At 38.2% G+C, this 21,361-nt stretch overlaps 2 protein-coding genes across 3 annotated transcripts in view; one reads left to right on the top strand and one right to left on the bottom strand.

Annotated features, from left to right (window-relative positions):
- Positions 1–21,361, top strand: part of LOC112144307 (tripartite motif-containing protein 16-like) — a gene marked incomplete in the record, with an annotated part of 1,074,856 nt that overhangs the window by 590,389 nt on the left and 463,106 nt on the right.
- gtpbp4 (GTP binding protein 4) overlaps positions 1–21,361 on the bottom strand; it is a 45,861-nt gene that overhangs the window by 17,130 nt on the left and 7,370 nt on the right. The window contains exons 1-6 of one of the 2 annotated variants that reach the window (XM_024268758.2): positions 13,350–13,513; positions 12,753–12,923; positions 12,575–12,678; positions 11,605–11,741; positions 11,432–11,532; positions 11,236–11,328 (exon numbers count right to left, since the gene is read on the bottom strand). In XM_024268758.2, the coding sequence (XP_024124526.1) occupies positions 11,236–11,328; positions 11,432–11,532; positions 11,605–11,741; positions 12,575–12,678; positions 12,753–12,923; positions 13,350–13,397 (654 nt within the window). In that variant the 5' untranslated portion in view covers positions 13,398–13,513. Of the gene's footprint in view, positions 1–11,235; positions 11,329–11,431; positions 11,533–11,604; positions 11,742–12,574; positions 12,679–12,752; positions 12,924–13,349; positions 13,514–21,361 lie in introns of those variants that run through there. The other variant, XM_024268759.1, reaches the window with a different exon arrangement.

Raw genomic sequence — 21,361 nt, forward strand, 5'->3', positions numbered from 1 at the left:
AGGATGCTGAAGACAGGCTTAGATGGAGGAAACTGATTCGCTGTGGCGACCCCTGAAGGGAAAAGCCGAAAGGAAAAGAAGAAGACAGCCTCTGCCAAGTGTCTAATTTTTCGTGCACTTTTCCCACATTTGAAGAGGGCTGAGCATCCAAAATTGGAGGCTGATTTACTCAGACTGCCACTTGAGATTATTTTTCCAATCTTTATCTATTTTGGTCAGTCAGCAGTCAATAGGTAAAAACCCTAAAACACACATAATAATGCCAATAAATATTTACAAATTCAATTTTTATTACAGAATACCAATAAGCAACTTTAATCAATAATAATTTATATAATTTTAAGTGCTTCAATTAACTAACAACCTCCCAATTTTTACAGTCAAATCATGTACTTTATTTTAATTACATTTTTATTTAAGTTCATACATCAAATACTACATTTTTTATTTAAGAATTACTTTCACTTGGACTTCTGGTATGGTGAGAAAGCGTGCAACAGCATAAATTACTAGCTCCGGAGCGGTACTCACTCCCCTGACAATTTAAAGCGATAATCATCAAAAACTTGTGTTAAAGTAGTATGTCAGGAGTAAACAAACGAAAAGTCAGAGGAAACAAGCAAGAACACGCAGCAGAAATAAAGCTGTCATCAAAAGACGGGGAAGAAGCTAACAGGCTAACGGAACAAGAAGCTATGGAGGCTATTCAAGCTAACATTATTGCGGAACTGAAAGAAGTTCAAAGAATTTACCGACAAGATGGGGCTACTTAAAACAGAAATGAGTGAGTTCAGAGGAGAAATGGGACAGCAGCTTAAGGACATTGTCGCGGATCTCAAGGGAATCACGAACAGAGTTGAAGAAGCGGAGCAGAGAGTGGCTGAAATGGAGGAGTTTAGCGCCGACGTTAAAGAAATCCTGGACCACTCTCTCAAGCTACAGGAAAATCTACAAGCACGCTTGTCAGATCCGAATTCATGGTGTCCCGGAAGGAGCGGAAGGGAACAACATTCAAGAATTTATAGAAAACTTAATTGAATCTGAATTGTCCCTGAACGATTTCACGATCAATATTCAGCTATGTCACCGCTCACTCGGCCCCAAACCGCCTCCCAGCGCAAACCCCAGGTCAATCGTGATCTGCTTTTTGGAATACAAAACGAAGGAGAAGGTACTGCGTACAGCATGGGAAAAGAAGGACATTCGACTCGGAGAACGGCGCATGTTCTTCGACCAGGATTACCCCAGCGACATTCTCGCTAAGCGGAAGGAATATAACAACGTAAGAAAGATGCTGAAAGAAAAGGGGCTCTGTTTTCAAACCATCTACCCCGCCAGACTTCGGGTGTTTTATGAGAATAGCCCAAAAGTTTACAACAACCCAGAAGAGGCGTTGGATGACCTAAAGAAAAGGGGGATAATCGAAGTGGGCACGGAGAGATCAGAGAGCTGTACTGCCGGCGCCGAGCCAGGAGCGAAGGAAACCCCCGCAGACCAGAGGAGCGCCGCGCTGCGTTGGAACAACGAGACGCGAAAGAAAAACATCCAGGACAAGCTACGGTCATTCAAACGCCGAGGAACCTCCACCTAAGGAAACATTACATTAACTCCCGAAAAATTTTGTCAACTTTCCTCTTCTGCTTTGGAATATTCAATGTCCGCTCACAGGGAGCTTTTCACACACCATCCTCACACGCGCTGCTATGGCAGAAGGGAGATGGCGAAGACGCCCAGCAACGCTCGGAGGGCCACCCTGGTGCCCCAGGCCCCCCCTCCTAACTTTGAAGGTGAACTTACACTTAGGACTTGGAAGTCAAATTTTTGCTTTGTATTATCTTTGTTTTCAGCAGACCCGTGTTTTGTTTGTTAGAGCATCTAAAGTTTTTACATGAACATAACACACTGTTATAGAAATGGAAGTTAAACAGAAATACAAAATAATTACCCTCAATGTCAATGGTTTGAATAACCCAATTAAAAGAAGCAAAGCTGTCGCTAAGATGAAACGTGAAATGCAAGACATAATCTTTTGGCAAGAAACGCACTTATCTGTTATCGAGCACGAAAAACTACGCAATATGGGGTTTGGACATACTTACTACTCTTTATATACAAAGGGCAACTCCAAGGTAGTGGCAATACTGATATAAAATAAAGTAAATTTTCAATATTCATCACAAATTCGTGATAGAGAAGGGCGTTATATTTTGGTCAAAAGATATATAGACCACAAGGAAATTACACTGTTTAATGTATATAGACCACCAGGTCATGATAAGCATTTGATAAGGAAAATCTTTGACTTAATTGCAACAGAGGCATCAGGTATCCTTATCTACGGAGGAGACTGGAACCTCTGTCTAAATTCCCATTTAGACACCACAAGCAAGGTTAAAAAACAAAACCAATCAGGGACACAAATTAAAATTAAAGCCGCAAGCGGCGTTGGATGGCCCGCAGTCGCTACCCGCCCTTATCGCCCACTCCCTCGCCGCCCTCTCCCTCGCAGCCTGCCCTCTCCCTCGCCGCCCGCTCATACGCACCAACGCCGCGCTCGCTGCCCGCCCCTATGCACCATCACCGCCCTTGACGGTGACCTTTGACCCAAACTCACCTGCTAAGCAGCCACTATGCACCACTAACCGCCCCCCTCCCCTTACTGTTTAGCTGGACTGTGATATAAGTGAGAAATTGCTTAAAACTGCACTTTTTTCAAAATGGCGGCTTTTCTGTTAGTGTTATCTCCATAGCAAGAATTTTATGTTTTGTTCGCCTGAGGTCACCGAACAGATTGACGTTAGTTTCACAAGAATCGGCCAAAGTACATTTTTGGATCTCCTTAGCAACGGAGGTTATTTGCTTACCACACCCACATTCCTTATATTATCATATTTTAAGTTATAACACTGGTTAAGGCTTTATTTTGAGATGTAAGTGAGAAATTGCTTAAAAAGGCACTTTTTTCAAAATGGCGGCATTTCTGTTGGTGTTATCTCCATAGCAACCATTTTATGTTTTGTTCGCCTGAGGTCACGAAACAGATCGACGTTAGTTTAGCAAGAATCGGCCAAACTACATTTTTGGATCTCCTTAGCAACGGATGTTGTTTGCTAACCACGCCCACATTCCTTATATGGTCATATTCTATGATATTATACCTGTTAAAGCTTAAGCCTGGGATCAACATATTGAAATCTCATTGCAATGCATTGAAATATGAGCGTGTATTAACACTACGCCACATTTGTGAGCTCGCCACGCGCACGCCGTTCAAAATCTTTGATAAATATCCCCAAAAGTTATATTTGTTTGAAGCAGGTGCTAACAGTGTTTTTTTTTTTTGGACAAATCAAGATGGCGGCCCTTCCCAAGGTCAAAGGACAACAAAACTTTAGGGGTCGTTGAAGACTAACGCCAGTGGCATGTGAGTCAAATTTCGTAAAAATCGGACTAACAAAAGCTAAGTTCCACCTTTGTAAAGTTCGCAAAATGTCAGATTTCGAAACAAAATGGCCGCCAAGCGGTAGGTCGTGGAGCCATCCCATAATAATCTAAAATTTAGCCATGGATATATCCAATAAGGCTACGTTGGTTTCGTTTGCGAATTGCTAACTTTTTTTTTATTTTGCTGAGTCAGCAGTTTTTTTCGCAATGGTTTTTTGCGTACCAGGGCCGCATTTTACGCATTACGGTTTTGAAAGTTATGTCGTTTCGTTCAGCTTGACCCTCCGCACGCGCGAATACCATTTTTGCGTAAATTGCCCAAAATATGTGCGAGCTAGCTAAAACCGTGGCGGTTACGACCTCGCCACGCGCACGCCATTCAAATTCTACAACTTCTAATTCCAATATTTTTCTCACAGTACATTCCCATTGATGGCCAGTAATGTGACATATCAATTTGGCCCCATAAGCGATTTTTGGCCCATTAATTTTTTTTTACGAAAACGCTCGCCGTGATGTCATCGTTTTGAGGGGGGTCACACGCAACATGCCAAAAATTCATTTTCAATTTTCCCTAGGTGTGATAAAATTTTGAGGTATTTTTCGTTGATGTGGCGGGGGTGAAATTTTGGCTCAAAGGCGCAGAAAGATAGAATGTTAAAGCAAAAACAATATGGTCCTTGCAGTCAGTAGACTGCTGCTGCGGGCCATAAAAATGCTCAAAGAATTGAGACTGATAGACGTGTGGAGAGATCTGCACCCACCTGATAGAGATTACACTTTTTTTTCACACTCGCATCAGACATATTCAAGAATAGACTATTTTTTTTACTAAACACAGACAGACATAGAATTGAGATTTGTGACATAGGTATCAGAGATATTTCGGATCATGCTGGGGTATATCTAACACTCCACTTGGATAACGATCGTAAAGAGACATTGTGGAGGCTTAACATTAGTCTTTTGAACGATGACAAATTCTATAAATGTGTTGAAAAAGAATATATAAAGAATTTTTGGGCTTTAATGATAAGGGTGACATCTCCCCAAGTGTATTGTGGGATACAACAAAAGGCTGTTCTTCGAGGAAAGGTAATAAGCTGGTCTGTGCGCAAAAAGAGGGAACAAGAGGCCAATATGAATAACCTTAGTACCAGATTAAAATCTTTACAAAGACAACACATGAATACCAATAACCCCAATATATTACAAAAAATTAAAGAAACGCAGGAGGAATTAAATAAGACGCAAGAATACCAGATGGAAAAGAGGTTAAAGTTCTTTAAACAAACCGATTATGAAAATGACCCAAAATCTAAAAAACTTCTAGCATGGAGAGTTAGCAAACAACAGACTGATAGATTTATACAGAACATAGTAAACCCAACTGATAAAAAAATGTATCATAATCTTAAAGATATACAAAATTCTTTTGTAGAATTTTACAATCAACTTTACACACATCACCAAGAAACGGATCAACCATCAGTAAACAATTTCCTTTCTTCCCTTGACCTGCCCTTTATAGGAACAGAACAAAATAAAACATTAACTCGGTCAATTACAGAAGAGGAAATTCGAAAAGCCATTTCAAAACTTAAAAATAACAAGATGGCAGGGGAAGATGGTTTCCCGGCTGAATGGTATAAACAATTCAAAGAATTGATAATCTCACAACTCAGAATCTGCTTCAATCACGTTCTTGCAGGTGGGAAAACTCCCCCATCGTGGAAACGAGCTATAATTTCAATAATCCCCAAACCAGGTAAAGATAGAACAACATGTGGATCTTACAGGCCAATGTCAGTCTTAAACATTGACTACAGGTTATTTGCATCAATACTAGCTAGAAGACTAGAACAAATTACTCCAGAATTAATAGATACAGATCAAACAGCATTCATTAAAAATAGACAAACTTATGACAATATAAGACGAGCACTCCACGTCATTGATATGATGAAAAGCCAGAAATCAGTAGCAATTAGTCTTGACGCAGAAAAAGCATTTGATTCAGTCAATTGGAATTATCTTTATTTAGTCCTAAGCAGATTCGGCTTTAACAACCAAATTGTAAACTGTTTAAAATCTCTTTACGATTCACCTTAGGCCAGAATAAAAAATCAATGGAGATCTCTCCAGTACACTAAATCTAGAAAGAGGTTGTGGACAAGGATGTCCCCTCAGCCCAACTCTTTTCGCTCTCTTCATTGAGCCCTTAGCACAGGCGATTAGAGAACAAAAAGACATTAGGGGCATAACTATTGGGGATTCAACATTTAAAGTGGGACTGTATGCCGACGACATCCTTATAACATCGTCCAACCCAAATGTCAGCCTTCCCAATCTCTTTACCTTACTTAAAAAAATTGGCATGTTCTCAGTATATAAATTAAATTTGCAGAAAACACAATCTCTTTCATTTAATTACAACCCACAAAAAGAGATTCAAAAAATGTTTACATTTAATTGGGAAATAGTATTATCAAATATTTAGGTATATACGTGCCCAAGGATTTAAAAAGACTTTATGAAATAAACTACACCAGACTAACCTCGGAGATTAAAACAGACGCTGGTCATTATTACCAATGAACCTCTACAACCGTATTGATATAATAAAAATTAACCTATTACCAAGGTTTCTTTTTCTTTATTTTCTTATTTTAGAGTCTGCCAGTGAATATACCACCCAAACAGTTCAATGAATGGAACAGAATGATTTCAAAATTTATTTGGGCAAAACTTAAACCTAGAATAAAATTACAGACACTAAAAACAGGAAAGGAATACGGGGGGTTGCAGGTGCCATGTCTCGAGAATTATTTTAAAGCAGCACAGTTACGATGGCTGATTGGGTGGAGTGATCCAAGTAAGGAAACAAAATGGAGAGAAATAGATCAATCCTTTTTTGACTCACCTTTGCAATCCCTGCTTGGAGATTATCCTCTCTTAAAGAAACATTTAAGCATGCAACAATTACCTACCTGGATATCTCTGCCCTTAGAAACATGGTTCAAAATACTTAAGGATAAAAATATAGAGAAGGGTGTTAGAATACTAAGATGGCCAGTCTATGATACAGAATTTATACCTGCAAACATAGACAAGGGGTTTAAACAGTGGTTACACAAAGGTATTACAGGCTACTGGAAAATTTCAGAAAAAAACATACTTAAAAGTTACAAACAGCTACAAGAAACATATGGTCAGGGAAAACAAGATTTCTTTAGATTCCTTCAACTAAGAGATTACTTTGACAGACATATCAAACCAACAAACAAAAAACAAGAGGAAACTGATCTGATTAAGATCTTAGTTGACTCAAGTAAAGGTAACACAATTAAAAAACAGATATCTAGACTGTATTCGTACCTACAGATAATGAGAAACCTTTCCACAACATATGTTAAAGTCAGATGGGAAAAAGAAGCTGAAGTGGTAATATCTGATGATGACTGGCTCAACATTTGCAAGAATGCAATGACTACTTCTTGTTCCAGTATGTGGAGAGAGTTCACGTGGAAAAACACAATTCGCTTTTTTATTACCCCAAACATATCAAGCAAGCATCAAAACAAACCAGATGAAGCTCGATGTTGGAGGGATTGTGGAAATAAAAGGGCAGGACCTTTTCATGTGTTTTGGAGCTGTGATAAAATCAGACCCTATTGGTCAGAGGTGATTAGAACAATAAACAATATAACCGGATTAGATTTACCAAATGACTTCACTGTTATTTACCTGGGCAACCTACCCCAGGATTTACAGCACTCTAAAAAATACCTCTGTTTAATCATGTTGGCTGGGGCAAGAAAAGCCATAACCTGGAAATAGCTGAGCAAGGATCCCCCCACCTCACCGGACTGGATGTTAATTGTTAAGGTATATATCTTATGGAGAGACTAACTTTTACTTTAAGACTTAAAACACTTATTTTTTTTTTATTCATTAACCAGACACAAGGAGGGCACTAAGTGTGTATATGAACAAACAATGTCAATGTTAACTCTAGTTACTCTAGCCTTTTGGGGTTGAGGTCTGCCTGTTTTCTCTATTTACTTTATGTGTGTGTTTTGTTTACATTGTTACTGTTCCAAGATCCAAACATAAATTAGAGTAAAAAAAAAAAAAAAAAAGAAGTACTTTAAATTAACATTACCAGAAAGTAATTACATTGTTTGAAAACTTCACACCATAAATTTACCAAAGTTACACCGTACACCAGCAGGTTAAACATGGAAATGCATGAAAACAAAAATTCCGACCGGTACCTGAAGTACACAGAAACAACTGCGAAGCAAGCGCCTAGTTCCCACAGTGCACCGATCAAACAGGAAATAAGCACTCAAAGTCACTTCTTACCGGCTGCCTCTTCTACAGATGGATTATAATTGCCCACAGGTATGCATGTTTTACACACACGTTACCGAGCCTGTATCTCGCTGGTGCTTTTTCTGAGAGAAGCGTGTGCGTCGCCATTGAATGTCCAACGCAGCGCGCCCAGCTGCTCAACAGTTCCGTCACGCGACTCAGATGCTCAGCGCTACAGCCTCTTAAATGAAAATATAAGATCAATAGTTGGTAAGAACCAAAACATATTATACGAGTTACAAATCAAGAACATGCGCGCACAAATCGGAGCGAGTCTATTTTCTTTTTTTCAATTTTATTTCACGATTTCGATTTTATCACGATTTCTTTAAAATAAATTAAAAGCATTGATATATATTACCCTTGCCTGTTCGCTGCTATAGACAGAGACGTGCACGCGTAGGCGCCATAGTTTTGCATGAAGTCATGGCAGCAGAACGCAGCTATTTCAATGGAGGACAAGCAGACATCAACCACAAAAATCGGGCTAGTTCCCTCATTTCTGAACCGAGTTTTACAAAACATGTCTCGAATTAAAGCTTAGAAAATTATTGATCTTGTGGTATATTTAATTAGTCATTATCTATTAAGATGAATCTGTAAATAGTGCAAGAATTGTGTCTTCTACTGCTACAGGTAATGCATTGCTGTCAAATGAACAGCTTCTAAATATCAGTGAGTTTTAATTTTGCCTCTGTGCTAAAATCCATAAAACAGATCTTGTAAATGATTGTCACCCAAGACCAGAAATGAGGGAGATTGATGAAGTTTAACAGCATGAATGACTGATAGTTTAGTAAAGTCCTTTCCCTATTAAAACATCTCAAAGTGTTAAATAATAATAATAATAAAAACACCCTTTACCACATTTTAAAATGAAACTGAAACTTGTATTACTTTTGGATTACATACATGGTAAATAAATCTCAATTGCTTCAGAATTTACCTTCAAATAGAAAATTTTATTGTACTTCGAGAAAAAGGCTCAAAACACAGTGATAATAGCAGTAAATGTTGTGGCATGTTAAAGTTTACATCCACAGCTCCTTCACTAACATCTGCTCTCTGCTGTGTTTATGTCACTGAGCAGAAAGCTAGCGTTAGCGCTGCAGATTCTAGCTGGGCTTTTATTCGGTCCGTACGACCAAGAAAAAAGATCAACAGTGACGCTGCGGATTAAGAAAATTATGTGCGATCTCACTTACACTTCTTACAAAAAAAAAAAAAAGTGCGACTGACAATAAGATTTAGTCTCTTAAAGTAGCTAGCTACGAGCTAGCAAAACAATGCAGCAACGTGCATCTTGACCGCACATTTTACGTGTTTCTAACATGAATTACCATCAGTTTTTGTGCAGGTTGAACGTGAATATGTACGATTAACATCCACTATGTTTAAAACACGAAACATTAATAAAAACATACATCGAAGAACCAAACTAGCATGTCTCTCATGAATTACTAGCACCAACTTTAGCACACAGTTCACGGTTCCCAGCCTGATTTCTCTCTATTAAAATGTGATTCCTGTCCTGTGATGATTCCTCTCCATCGGATTATTTTGTTGTCAAGGTTTTTGAAGTCGATTGTAAAACACTGCGTCTCCTTTGGTTACTTTTTCAGACCTTCGTCATTCCTTACTCGAGAATACTCGATCCATAATGATGGTGCATGTCTGTCACGCCGTATGTCACGTGACTTCCAATCCAGTAATACATGTCATTACAAGAAAAAACACCGAGGAGGAGGAGGAGGAGGAAGAGGAGGAGGAGGAGGAGCTCAGATTTAAAGTCACAGCTGTCAACAAGCTTTTGCCTTCTCGGTTTGCAGCTTTTCGTAGAAGATCTTGATAAAACCATCTCTCAAAAATGACAGATCGTCAGCTTTGGAGATCGTAAGACGGTTTATATCGTCATATCGCCCACCCCTTACCTCAACGACATATTTCCAACTGCGTAATATTAATAGATTATGCTCTTACTTAAAAACAGTGTCCTCATTCCCATCAACTACTGTAATTCTCCCCTCTTCAGTCTTCTCCTAAAAATCTCTCAACAAGCTACAACTGGTCAACAACTCAACAATTGGACAATGACTGATGACCCCCACAGTTTGACCAGCAGCACCTCTGGCTTGCTGGTAAATTCAGAACTGACGACAGACTCCTGCTGTTCACCTTTAACGTCTACAACCTCACCTGCCCATACCCGATCTGTCTCCTCCACAAGATTGTTTCATGCTGCTCACCCTGATCCCCTTTTATCCGTCTGTTCCTCTCTCCTGCTTTAGCACCAAGAGGGAGGCGGAGCCTTCAGCTGCACCACCCCCAAACTCTAAAAGTCCCCTACTCCTTATATCAGAATCCGCAGCTACGTTTACATGGACCCAAGTAATGGGAATAAACGCCTGATCAGAACAGAAATGAGTCATGTAAACAAGCCGTTCGGAATACTCTGGCCCGATCAGACTCTTTCGGATCCAAATTTCTTTCTGATCAAGACAGGTGGGTTATACAGATGGTTGATCCAATCAAGCTGGATGTAAACACACATTCTGATCGTGTGTCATTACTGCGCTGGATTTTACCTCATGCATAGAGGGGATGGCAGTCTTTGGAGCACCAACAGAACCGATCGGCTGCTCTCCGCGAGCGAACTCTTTTCTTTGAGTAGAAAAGCCGGATTCACCGCTTTAATGTGTGAACGCACGCGCGCACGCAGGGTGCTTTGTGACGGTGTGAGCTTCGGACTGGAGTCCGTCCAGCTGATCTGTGCGAGAGACCCGCCGGATTCTGGAGAACCATGTCTCCCGGGAGAACCGTCTCTCAGAGCGGCGTCAGAACGGTATGAGCCGGCGGAGGCGGCTTTTGAATCTGGAAATGCCGCTCCGCGCACCCAACAGTCCTGAGAAACCGTTTAAAATCACATAAATTCATGTTTCCAATCACATCCAAACAGAATAAAGAATGATCTCATTCCCACATATTTACGTGATGCAAGATGCACATTTCCCACATGGATTTAGAAAATTATGAGCGAACAGGCTCTTAAAAATATTATTAATATTAATGAAAGCACGTTCAGAGTATCAACTCGCTCTTCACATGATCTTTGTTTGTCTACAATAGAACTCATTTCTTCTTCTACAACTATTTCCGGTATTTTAGTTCTACGCATGTCAACATGATTTATTCTGATCAACCGTGTGGCGGATAGAAACGTTTGTTACAATCGGATGAAGTTTTTCAGGGTCCATGTGCACAGTTCTATTCTAATCTGATCTATGATCTGATCATGGACATTTTGCAGCAGCTAATGACTCTCTAAACTCCCTATTGTCTGCAGCGTTCTTAGATGGCTTCACATTAAACTATGACTAATCTGATGCTCACAGAAAACCAGGTGCAGCATCTCACCTGCCAGCGGAGGTATCTGTAGTCCATGTGACCCACGAACAGGGACTTGGTGGTGAAGGCATACGGCTGGACATCAACATCAGCTCTGGTGACCTGATGAGAAACACGCATGTCAACTCTGTTCCTGAAACAGCTCAGTCCAGCAGCTCAGACACGACAGTCAGCAGTGGGCCAACATGTCCGATTATTTCACCACCTTGTTGATGAAACTGGACTTGCCCACGTTGGGGTAACCACACAGGAGTAGGGTGCGGGTGTTGGGGTCAATGCTCGGCAGACGGGACAGATGCTGTCTCACTGTGAAGGCAGAAGCACCGTTACACTTACGATTTAAGCAACAAAGAAACAATGTTCTGGGGAAAAGCCCACCTTGTTCCAAATACTCCAGACTGGACTTTTGTCGTTTCAGAATGGTGCACATTCGACCCAGAGCGGCTCTCTTCAGCTGTTTGCATCGATACATAGAGTCTCCATATTTCATCAGGCGCACATAGTCTTTGGCAACACTGGAGGGGAGCAGGAAAACACACCTTCACCAACTGCTGCAGGTTTTGCTTTGTATTTACGACAAGTGCTGCCACAAACCGTTATTTGAATTGTAGTCTAATCACTGATTATGTTTTACGATTAGTCGACTAATCGGGTCATTCGTAAGCTGAAAGTAAAGCACACATCTTAACCATCATTAGCTTTAAACTAACTAAAATGAAAGACAATTAAGATGATAGTTCATTAAACCTTTGATAAATTGTGCGGCTTCTGTCCTTCATTAGTTTCTGGTATCAAAACAAAATTAAATGAGGTCGGCATCTGAAACAAGAAACTATTTTTCACTAAAGATAAAGTTTTAATTTCAATTACTCAAATATAAGAAAGTGTATTTTTTGGTGCTAAACGCTCACAACTTTGTTCAACTTCACTACACTCTGACTCCATATAATATAAAGTTACAACTAATCGACTATTTTAATAGTCGACTAATCGTGGAAAGAACAGGGTTTTCTTCTTTATATCTGGGTGTTTCCTTCAGCAGAACAAAAAAACTTAATGTTTCAAACTCTTTAAGTTATAGCTTCCAAATTTCAGCAAACAGAAATATAGATGAACAGTGGAGTGAAGGAGCTTATGAAAACAAAGCTAAACTCCAGAATGTCACCAGACGGTAAAAAGGACACTGATGAAAGTTTTTGAAATAATTTAGGAATACAACAAAAACGAATTAGTTTGCCACAAATGTCCTCCTGTTTGGACCTAGAAAGGAAACAAGCAGGTAACCATGACAACAGCCTCCTGTCACAAATAAGCATTTTGACATCAGCAAAAAGCCCAGCAAACCTACTTATCAATTAGGTTTTTGGCGATGTTTATCTGTCCTAAGGCCAGCTTGTAGTGGTCTTTGTCGTACAGGACGTTCATCAGATCCGCATAAAATGGGTGGATGTCCTGCAGAAACCAAACAGAGTTGCTTCACAAGTGCTTTGCATGGTTCAGACAGAAGTGGGGGAGCTGACACTTACGTCGAGTTTGGGGAAGTCTGTGAGGATCTGTGTCAGGCGGTCGTGGTAGTTCTGCTGGGTGAATTTCACTTTTCGCATGTAGAAGTGTCGGATTCTGTGAATCTGGTAATGCTTGTGTACCACTGTGGGCGTCTTCCTTTGAGTTTTGGATAAAGTGATGTCGATAAATTCCTTAAGAGGGGAAAAACACAAGATAGTCAAATCACCCTTCACAGATATATACAAATCATCTTTCACATAAAAAAAGCGCTCATCTACAACTGAAACTGTTTGGTTAACATTAATTTTTGATTTTTAGTCATGAAATCAAGAGTGTCAACAAAAAATTACGAAATCCTAATAAGTTAAGTCACATATTTGTTTTAGACTGACAAGAAAGCTTACTGGCATTATTTTCATAATTTATTCGCGATCACTAATTCAGAGAACATCAAAGTTGTGTGCTTAAAAAGACGAGCACATAATCTGATGTTAAATGTTAACCACGTGTTTTTCTTAATGGAAAAACATCTTCTTGTTCGTCGATTCTTGTCGTCCTATAATTGCGACCTAAACAGAAGCCAGTTTACGAGCTCAGATTCGTGAAGTAAAGCTTACCTTGGCGGTGGGGACCACCATAATTTTCTTAAAGTTATAAAGTGCCATTTTGTCGGACACGTTGAGGTCCGCGAGTGGCACGGGGAAGAAGAAAAACGAGGTTCCGCTTGAACCGGAAAAGACGTTGTAAACGGGGGAGTCTGTGTTTTTCCGACACTGCCCCCTAGTGTTTGGTTGTTAGATCACATCCTGCCTGCCTCACGCATCCTAGTGACCTTTTATTATTATTTATTTATTTATTTATGCTTGAAACACAAACACGACATGAAAATAAGCACAACAATAAAAAAATACAAATACGAGAATTAAAAAAAATACAAATAAACAAATAAAGTAAACAATGTGTTTGAAAAGGAGTGGGTAGAAGAAAAGTTTCGTGTGGTTCCACCCCTTTTTGCGACACCTTATGTTACATGTTTCTATGTACAGTTTTCATTATCGTATTTTATGAGCTACGAAGTGATTTGGATTTGTCCTTTTTTTTAGGTTTTCTTCTATTCAGTTTATTTTATGTTTTACACTAAGTGTAAAATGAATGTGTCCAACATACCAAGTGATGGTATATTGGACACATTTTGTGAGAAATTAAAACTGACAACTGTATTAAAAATTATTAAATTTAAATCTGCTTTCTCTGAATTGTTCAGTCCAGTTAAATGGTTAACTCATTACTGCTAATGTTTCCTATGAAATGTGTAACAAGTTTCTTTGGAAAATGTAAGCTAAATTCTTGATGATGTGTGTGTGTGTGTGTGTTTTTTTTTTTTTCTTGTTTTTGTTTTGTTTTGTTTTTTTAGTAAATAACACAATTCAATTTTAAAGTTATTTTACAAATCATTAAGTTAAAAAGTAAATAAAAATATATTAGCTGTTTTATTGAAACAACTTAGACCTTTAAAGAGTTTTTTAATATTAATGTATAAGTTAAAAGTCACGAAATGTATAATTTATTGTTGAAAATCACAAAGCGACCAATTAGAGAGCGAATATGTTTAGCGTCTGCCAATGGCGATAGCCTAAGCGGGCAAGATGGCGGCAAGAGAGGTCCGGCCGTGAGTAGCTCGGAGTAGCAGACCCTAAAGAGAGTGACTTATGAATCTATAACTCACAAAAACATACTATTACTTGTGATTGACAAACTGAATCATTTCATGCAACACAAGAGTAAGCACAACTGCTAAAAGGAGAAAGTTTAATAAGGAAAAGAACCCTCGGAGAAATGGCTAAAGCTAATAACAATCCTAAAAAAGCACTACTTACACATGACTACATCTGCCGAGACATCATGGAGACGGATGCAAAGGGGGACAAGAACACCTTAACCTCTCCTGCTAAAAAGAAAAAAACTAAGAGGGGAGGAAGAACTAACCGTGATTCCTGAAAAAAGTGACTTGATTTTGCAGCAGTTGAAAGCTTGAAGGAGATGATAGAAGACCTAAGAGGTGAAATGAAGCAAAACACACTCTCATTATCCAACACTGCCAAAGCTGTTGATTTCAACTGTTCTGAAATTAGGGAATGTAAGGAAAAATGTGAAGTGATGGAAAAGGAGCTAAAACAGGTTACAGCTGTGAATGATGAGCTGCAAAGAAAAGTTACTGAAGCCGATAGAAAAGCTGCTGATGTGGAGCGTTACAAAAGAAGATGGAATCTGCGTCTAAATGGCTTAAAAGAAGAAAAAGAAGAAAGCACGTGGCAAAAGGTTGCCAACATCGTGTGGATTCTTTTCCCACCCTGGAAGGAGAAGATGGACCTAATTTTGGACTCAGTGCATCGTATTGGTCAGAGCAACACCACCCGCCCCAGACAGATCATCATCCAGTTCACAGGAAGGAAGTTCAGAGATGAACTTTGGCGCTCTACTAAAAAGCATCCCATCTGTAGCGAACTCAGCATTCGATTTGCAGAGGACCTCACTAAAGAAGATAAATTAGCACGGCTTGCTGTCTGGCCAAAAGTGGAACAGGCTCAGAAAGATGGGATGAAGACTGTGTTCAGAGGGCTTCACGCCTTTATCAATGGTCAAAAAGTTACTCCATAATTACACCTTCAAGTAAGACTCAAACTTCATGTTTGTGAGTTGATCTCATCTGGTTGAACTAAGGGGTTTTGCTACTTAATAGGTAATTTAGTTCAATAGAATTTTGATCTTTGACTTTATATTTAGTTTTCTCTCTCTCTTTTCTATTTCATGTTTGAATTAAAATGTGAACTTTCATTGATTTCTTTAAATGCAAGGGGTTTAAGGACATAACCAAAAGGAAAAGTATTTTTTTGTTCTGTAAAGGGAAAAATGCAAATGTTATTTTCTTAAAGGAAGCACACTCAAAAGTTGAAGATTGTAATTTCTGGTCAAAACAATGGGGAGACAAAGCCTATTTCTGTTATGGCTCCTCAAGGTCAGCAGGAGTCGCTGTTCTGCTAAAAAAACTTTCAAGGTCAAATCATCTCTCATTACAAAGACCAACATGGTCATTGGTTAATTCTTGTTGTTAACTTTGACACGTTCAATTTAGTTTTGATAAATGTTTATGGGTATAACAACCTGAGTCAGAACAAGTTAATGTTAGAAGATATAGCCCAGAATCTTGGCCAAATTAAACAAACATGTTCAACTAACAACATAATAATTGGAGGTGACCTTAACCTTGTTCAAAACGAATATTACGACAAATGGCCCTCAAAATATTCTATGAGTCACCCTAATATTACCTTCAATACATTTTGTAATGAACAAAATCTGATCGATATATGGGGTCATCTCAACCCAGGAACAATCAAATTCTCATGGTTCAGCTCCACCAATAAATCAAGACTTGATTACTGGCTTGTTGCAAACGAATTACTAACCAATGACATACACTCTGATATATCTGTTGCACCTCTGACTGATCATAGTCTGATTTACTTACAAATTAAACCTAAAAACCGAGTGTCTGGAATAAGTAAATATTGGAAACTTAATTCCAATCTCCTAAACAACAACTCTTATTGTGAACAAATAAAATCCTTACTGTCAGATATTAAAAATCAAATTGAATTAGATACCCTGACCAAAAAATGTGAATTCTTTAAATACAAAACCAGAGACTTTACTATTTCTTTTGGTAAACAATATAAAAAGAAACTTCCAGAAAAAGAACTAGATCTTATTCAAAAACTAAACGTATACTGCAATAAACCTAACCCCACCTCAGAAGAAAAAGAAAAAATACAGCAACTCCAAGTTGAACTAGATAAAATCCCAAGATGGCTGCCATGCTGCTGGACTGCTCCAAACCAGCTTTTCAATCCAAGTAATATCGACTAAACAGGTCAGCATCCATTACAACTAAAGGATTGGACTGAGCCTAAAGAATATCAGCACATATATTGTGCAAACATTTTGAACTGATTGTGAAAAAAACTACTGAATCTGTGGATTAAATGCCAAACAACAGGCCTCAAAGCAAGCCTGCAAAGCCAACAAACCAACAAATCAACAATGGCTAGTAAAAAACTGGCAGAAGATGTGGAGGATATAAAGAAATCTTTGGATTTTATGTCCCAGGAAATAACCAAAGTGTCAAAACAACAAACAACTCTGAAGGAAATAATGGATGAATTTAAACAACTGAAGGCATTGGTTCAAGAAAAGGACAAGAAAATGTATCATCTGGAGCAACGAATTGATGAACTGGAACAATATGCAAGACTGGATGATCTTCTGATTTCAGGCTTTGAAATCCAGCGGTCCTATGCCCAGGCTGCAGCCAGCAGGGGATAAAGGAGAAGGTAATCTGCTGACTCTAGTTCAATCTGTTGTGTCCCCCCTTGAACACCCAGTTGTTAAGTTCTTTGAGAGCAAGGAAATACCAATAGAAAGCAAAAATATTGAGCCATGCTACACATTGCCACAGAGAAATGATAAAAAGCCTAACATCATCATTCGTTTTTCTAATCGAAGGAACAAAATGGAAGTGCTAAGGAATGCCAGAAAATTGAGAGGTACAGGTGTTTATGTGAATGAGCATCTTACGAAAAGAAATGCTGAAATTGCTAGAGAAGCAAGAATGTTAAAGAAAGAAAAGAAGATACAAGACACCTGGACAAGAAACTGCAAAATTCTGATCAAGTTGAATGGAACTCCTGAACAGGCTCGGGTGATTGCCATAAGGAACATCAAAGAACTTGAGCGATACCAATGACATTACTCAGAAATGGACAATGAACATCAGAAGAAGATAGGATATTGGCAAAGATGTTTTCAACATGCAACCTGATGGACTTAACTACAACAAAGTAAGAATGGATACAGACAATTGGAAGTATGAACACCTTCAGTTTAAAACATTTGACTACACTGAGCATAAACCTCAAGACATACAAAGTGATATTGATCCAGAAAATAACTTTTATACAAAAATAAAAAATACGTGTGAATATTATACAGAGGACCAATTTGAGTCCCAAATAATTATAAAGGATTCATTGTCTATCATACATTTTAATTGTAGAAGCCTAAATGCAAATTTTTCAAAAATTATACATTGCTTGAAAGAAATAAAAAAAACAATTTTCTGTCATAGCAATTTCAGACATGGTTGTTAGAGGAACAATGTTCCCAAATTCATATTGAAGCCTATAATACGTTTTTCATAAATAGAACATTTAATAAAGAAGGTGGGGTAGCATTATCGTTGCACTCGTTGGCATCCTCCTGTCTCTAGAGACAATGGAGTCTGCACCCTTCCTGTGTTTACGGTGATAGCGAAGCTGGAGTGACCTCTCCAGGTGCAGGCCTGGGCGAGTGTTATGGAGGTCCTGGAGTGCCCAGTGCCAGGACCCCCCTCTCGGCGTCGCTGGAAGAGTCCGGCGGAAAGGCAAGCCGATACGGCCGGTTCCAGCTCAGCTGCAGGAGGTGCCAGAAGGCATCGCAGAGCTCAACCAACTGCCTACGGGTCTCCATACCGGATTTTCTGTCTGGGTTTTACTCCCGAAGCCTTTGACCAGCCAAGGCCGACCTGCAAGGCAGCAGGAAACTCGTGGAGGGCGGGGTCGTTCATTTCCCGTGCAGATTAATCTGCCCACTGCCCACAACATTATATGTTGATCAAAACCTGAACAGTTGTATAGTAAAAGATATGTGTTTAACCATTGATACAATTATGGAATGTGTTACTGTGGAAATTGAAACTGAAAAATCTAAGAATACCATTGTAAGTTGTATTGATATGTTTAGAGAAAAACTGTTTGAGCTGTATGAGGGACTAAATAATAGGAAAATGATTTTTGTTTGTGGGGATATAAACATTGATTTGCTGAATCCTTTAAAAACAAACTGCAATTACTGAATTTATAAACACAATGTACAGCATGTGTTTATACCCAACTATAACAAAACCATCCAGAATAACAAGAAACAGTGCAACACTGATTGACAATATATTTACCAATGCTATAGAAAGTGAAATAACAAGTGGACTTTTTAAAATGATGTATCAGATCATCTACCAATTTTTATGGCTAAAAAAACTGTCACAAAAATACATAATGAATTAAGAACAGTTAAAACACATAGGAAAAAAACTCATGAAACTTTTAATAATTTTAAGCATGAGTTAATGGAACAAAACTGGGACAACGTGTATATAGATGATGTAAATACAGCATACGATGTATTTCTGGAGAAATTTTGCACTCTTTATGAAAAAAATTGTCCGTTAGTCACTAAAACAATCTGTAATAAATTTGCTTCAAAGCCTTGGATGACTAAAGGTATTCAAAAAGCATGCAAGAAAAAAAATAAATTGTATAAAGAATTCTTTAAAAAACGAACAATTGAGGCACAGGTAAACTATAAAACATATAAGAATAAATTAATAAGTATTATGAGATTAAGTAAAAAGGAATATTATTCTTTAATTATTGAAAAAAATAAAAATGATATTAAAAACACTTGGAACATCTTAAATAAATTAATAAAACAAGGTAAACAGAAAGATAACCTCCCAACTCATATTTTGACAAGTGATGGATGCTCTCTAAGTCAGCCTAAGGAAATTGCAAATGAATTTAACAATTATTTCAGCAACATTGGATCTAAATTGGCTATTAATATTCCTGAAACTCATCAAGAGGACGATGTAATTCGTAGGATACCTAAGCAGGATAAAACAATATTTTTACAGGGAACAGATGAGAATGAAATATGTACAATTGTCAAACAAAGTAAGAACAAGACTTCAACAGATTGGAACGGAGTAGACATGTGTGTGTTGAAAGAAACTATTGATTATATAATTAAACCCGTCACCCATATTTGTAATTTATCAATACAAACAGGGGTATTCCCAGAAGGGATGAAGAGAGCAAAAGTTATTCCGATTTACAAGTCTGACGATCAATGTGATCTTAAAAATTACAGACCTATTTCTCTATTGTCTGAATTTGCTAAAATTCTGGAGAAGTTATTCCATAAAAGACTATACAATTATCTGGAAAATCACAATATACTTTGTGAACAGCAATATGGCTTTAGACCAAACAGAACAACAACCCTGGCTTTAATAGATCTTGTTGAAAATATATCAAATGCAATAGATAATAAACAATATACCATTGGAGTATTTCTAGATTTAACTAAAGCTTTTGATACGATCAATCATCACTTACTACTCAGAAAATTGCACCTGCTATGGAATCAGGGGTGTTATATTGTTATATTGAAAATAGAAACAATATGTTCATATTAATGGAGTTGACTCTGAACTTCAAATAGTGACCTGTGGCGTACCACAGGGGTCAGTGTTGAGTCCTCTTCTTTTTATTATTTATATTAATGATATTTGTTTGGTTTCAAAGGTTTTGCATCTCATGTTATTTGCAGATGACACAAATATAATACATTGTGGTAATGACTTAGAAACATTAGTTAAGGAGGTAGAGAATGAATTAGAATTACTAAAAAGTTGGATTGACTCAAATCAACTTTAAGTATAAAGGGGGTAGCCGTTATAAGCTTAGGCTTCCGTCTACTCCCTTAAAGACTTTTCCATGACTTTACTTTCTGTTTGCTTTTGTTATTGTTGAATTGAAACTGTTACATAATGCCTGGAAATGTCTGGAAAATAAATAAACTGAACTGAAAATGTATATCCAGAAAGCTGAAGGAGCATTTGTAAGATCAAGGGCACAGTGGATTGAAGAGGGAGAAAAAAATACTAATTATTTTTGTAATCTTGAAAAAAGAAGACAACAAAACAACATGACTAATTCAATATTAAAAAATAATATTGAAATTACTGATGAGAAGTTAATTTCAAAGGAAATACATAGATTTTATGAAAACCTCTACACCTCCAAATTTTCTAAAGTGAATTGTCAAACTTTCTTAAATAGTATTGAATCATATATTCACAAAGTTGATGATAATTATCAAAAATGGGTGAAAAAAGTTTAACAGCAAAAGAGAATGATAAAGCAGTTGAACGCAGCTCCTGGTCCAGACGGACTACCAGGAAACTTTTATCAACACTTCTGGGAAGACATAAAGGAATAACTACTTGAAGTTTTCTCTGAAATATTTGAAAGTTGCGTCCTCCCCCCTACAATGAGACAAGGTGTCATTATTTCAATTCCAAAACCAGATAAAGACCCCAGAATCATTGAGAAAAGGAGACCAATTACACTTAGAAATTCAGATTACAAATTGTTAACTTATATTTTCTCAATACGTCTTCAACCTGGAATCTCAAATATCGTTGCACAAACCTAATCTGGATTTTTAAAGCGCCTCTTTTTCCTGAGGACACTGAAGAAGAACCACCTGTCTTCAGCCATCCTGGTGAACTTCTACCACTGTGTGATAGAGAGCATCCTAACAAACTGTGTAACTGTTTGGTACGGAAGCTGCTCTGCTGCAGAGCGGAAACACCTGCAGCGTGTGGTGAAATCGGCCCAGCGCATCACAGGAACTCCTCTCCCTGCCATTGAGGACGTCCAGAAGAAGCGGTGTCTGCGTCGGGCCCGCA

The sequence above is a fragment of the Oryzias melastigma genome, linkage group LG17 (genome assembly GCF_002922805.2).
Source record: "Oryzias melastigma strain HK-1 linkage group LG17, ASM292280v2, whole genome shotgun sequence".
In the NCBI taxonomy this organism is placed as follows: domain Eukaryota; kingdom Metazoa; phylum Chordata; class Actinopteri; order Beloniformes; family Adrianichthyidae; genus Oryzias; species Oryzias melastigma.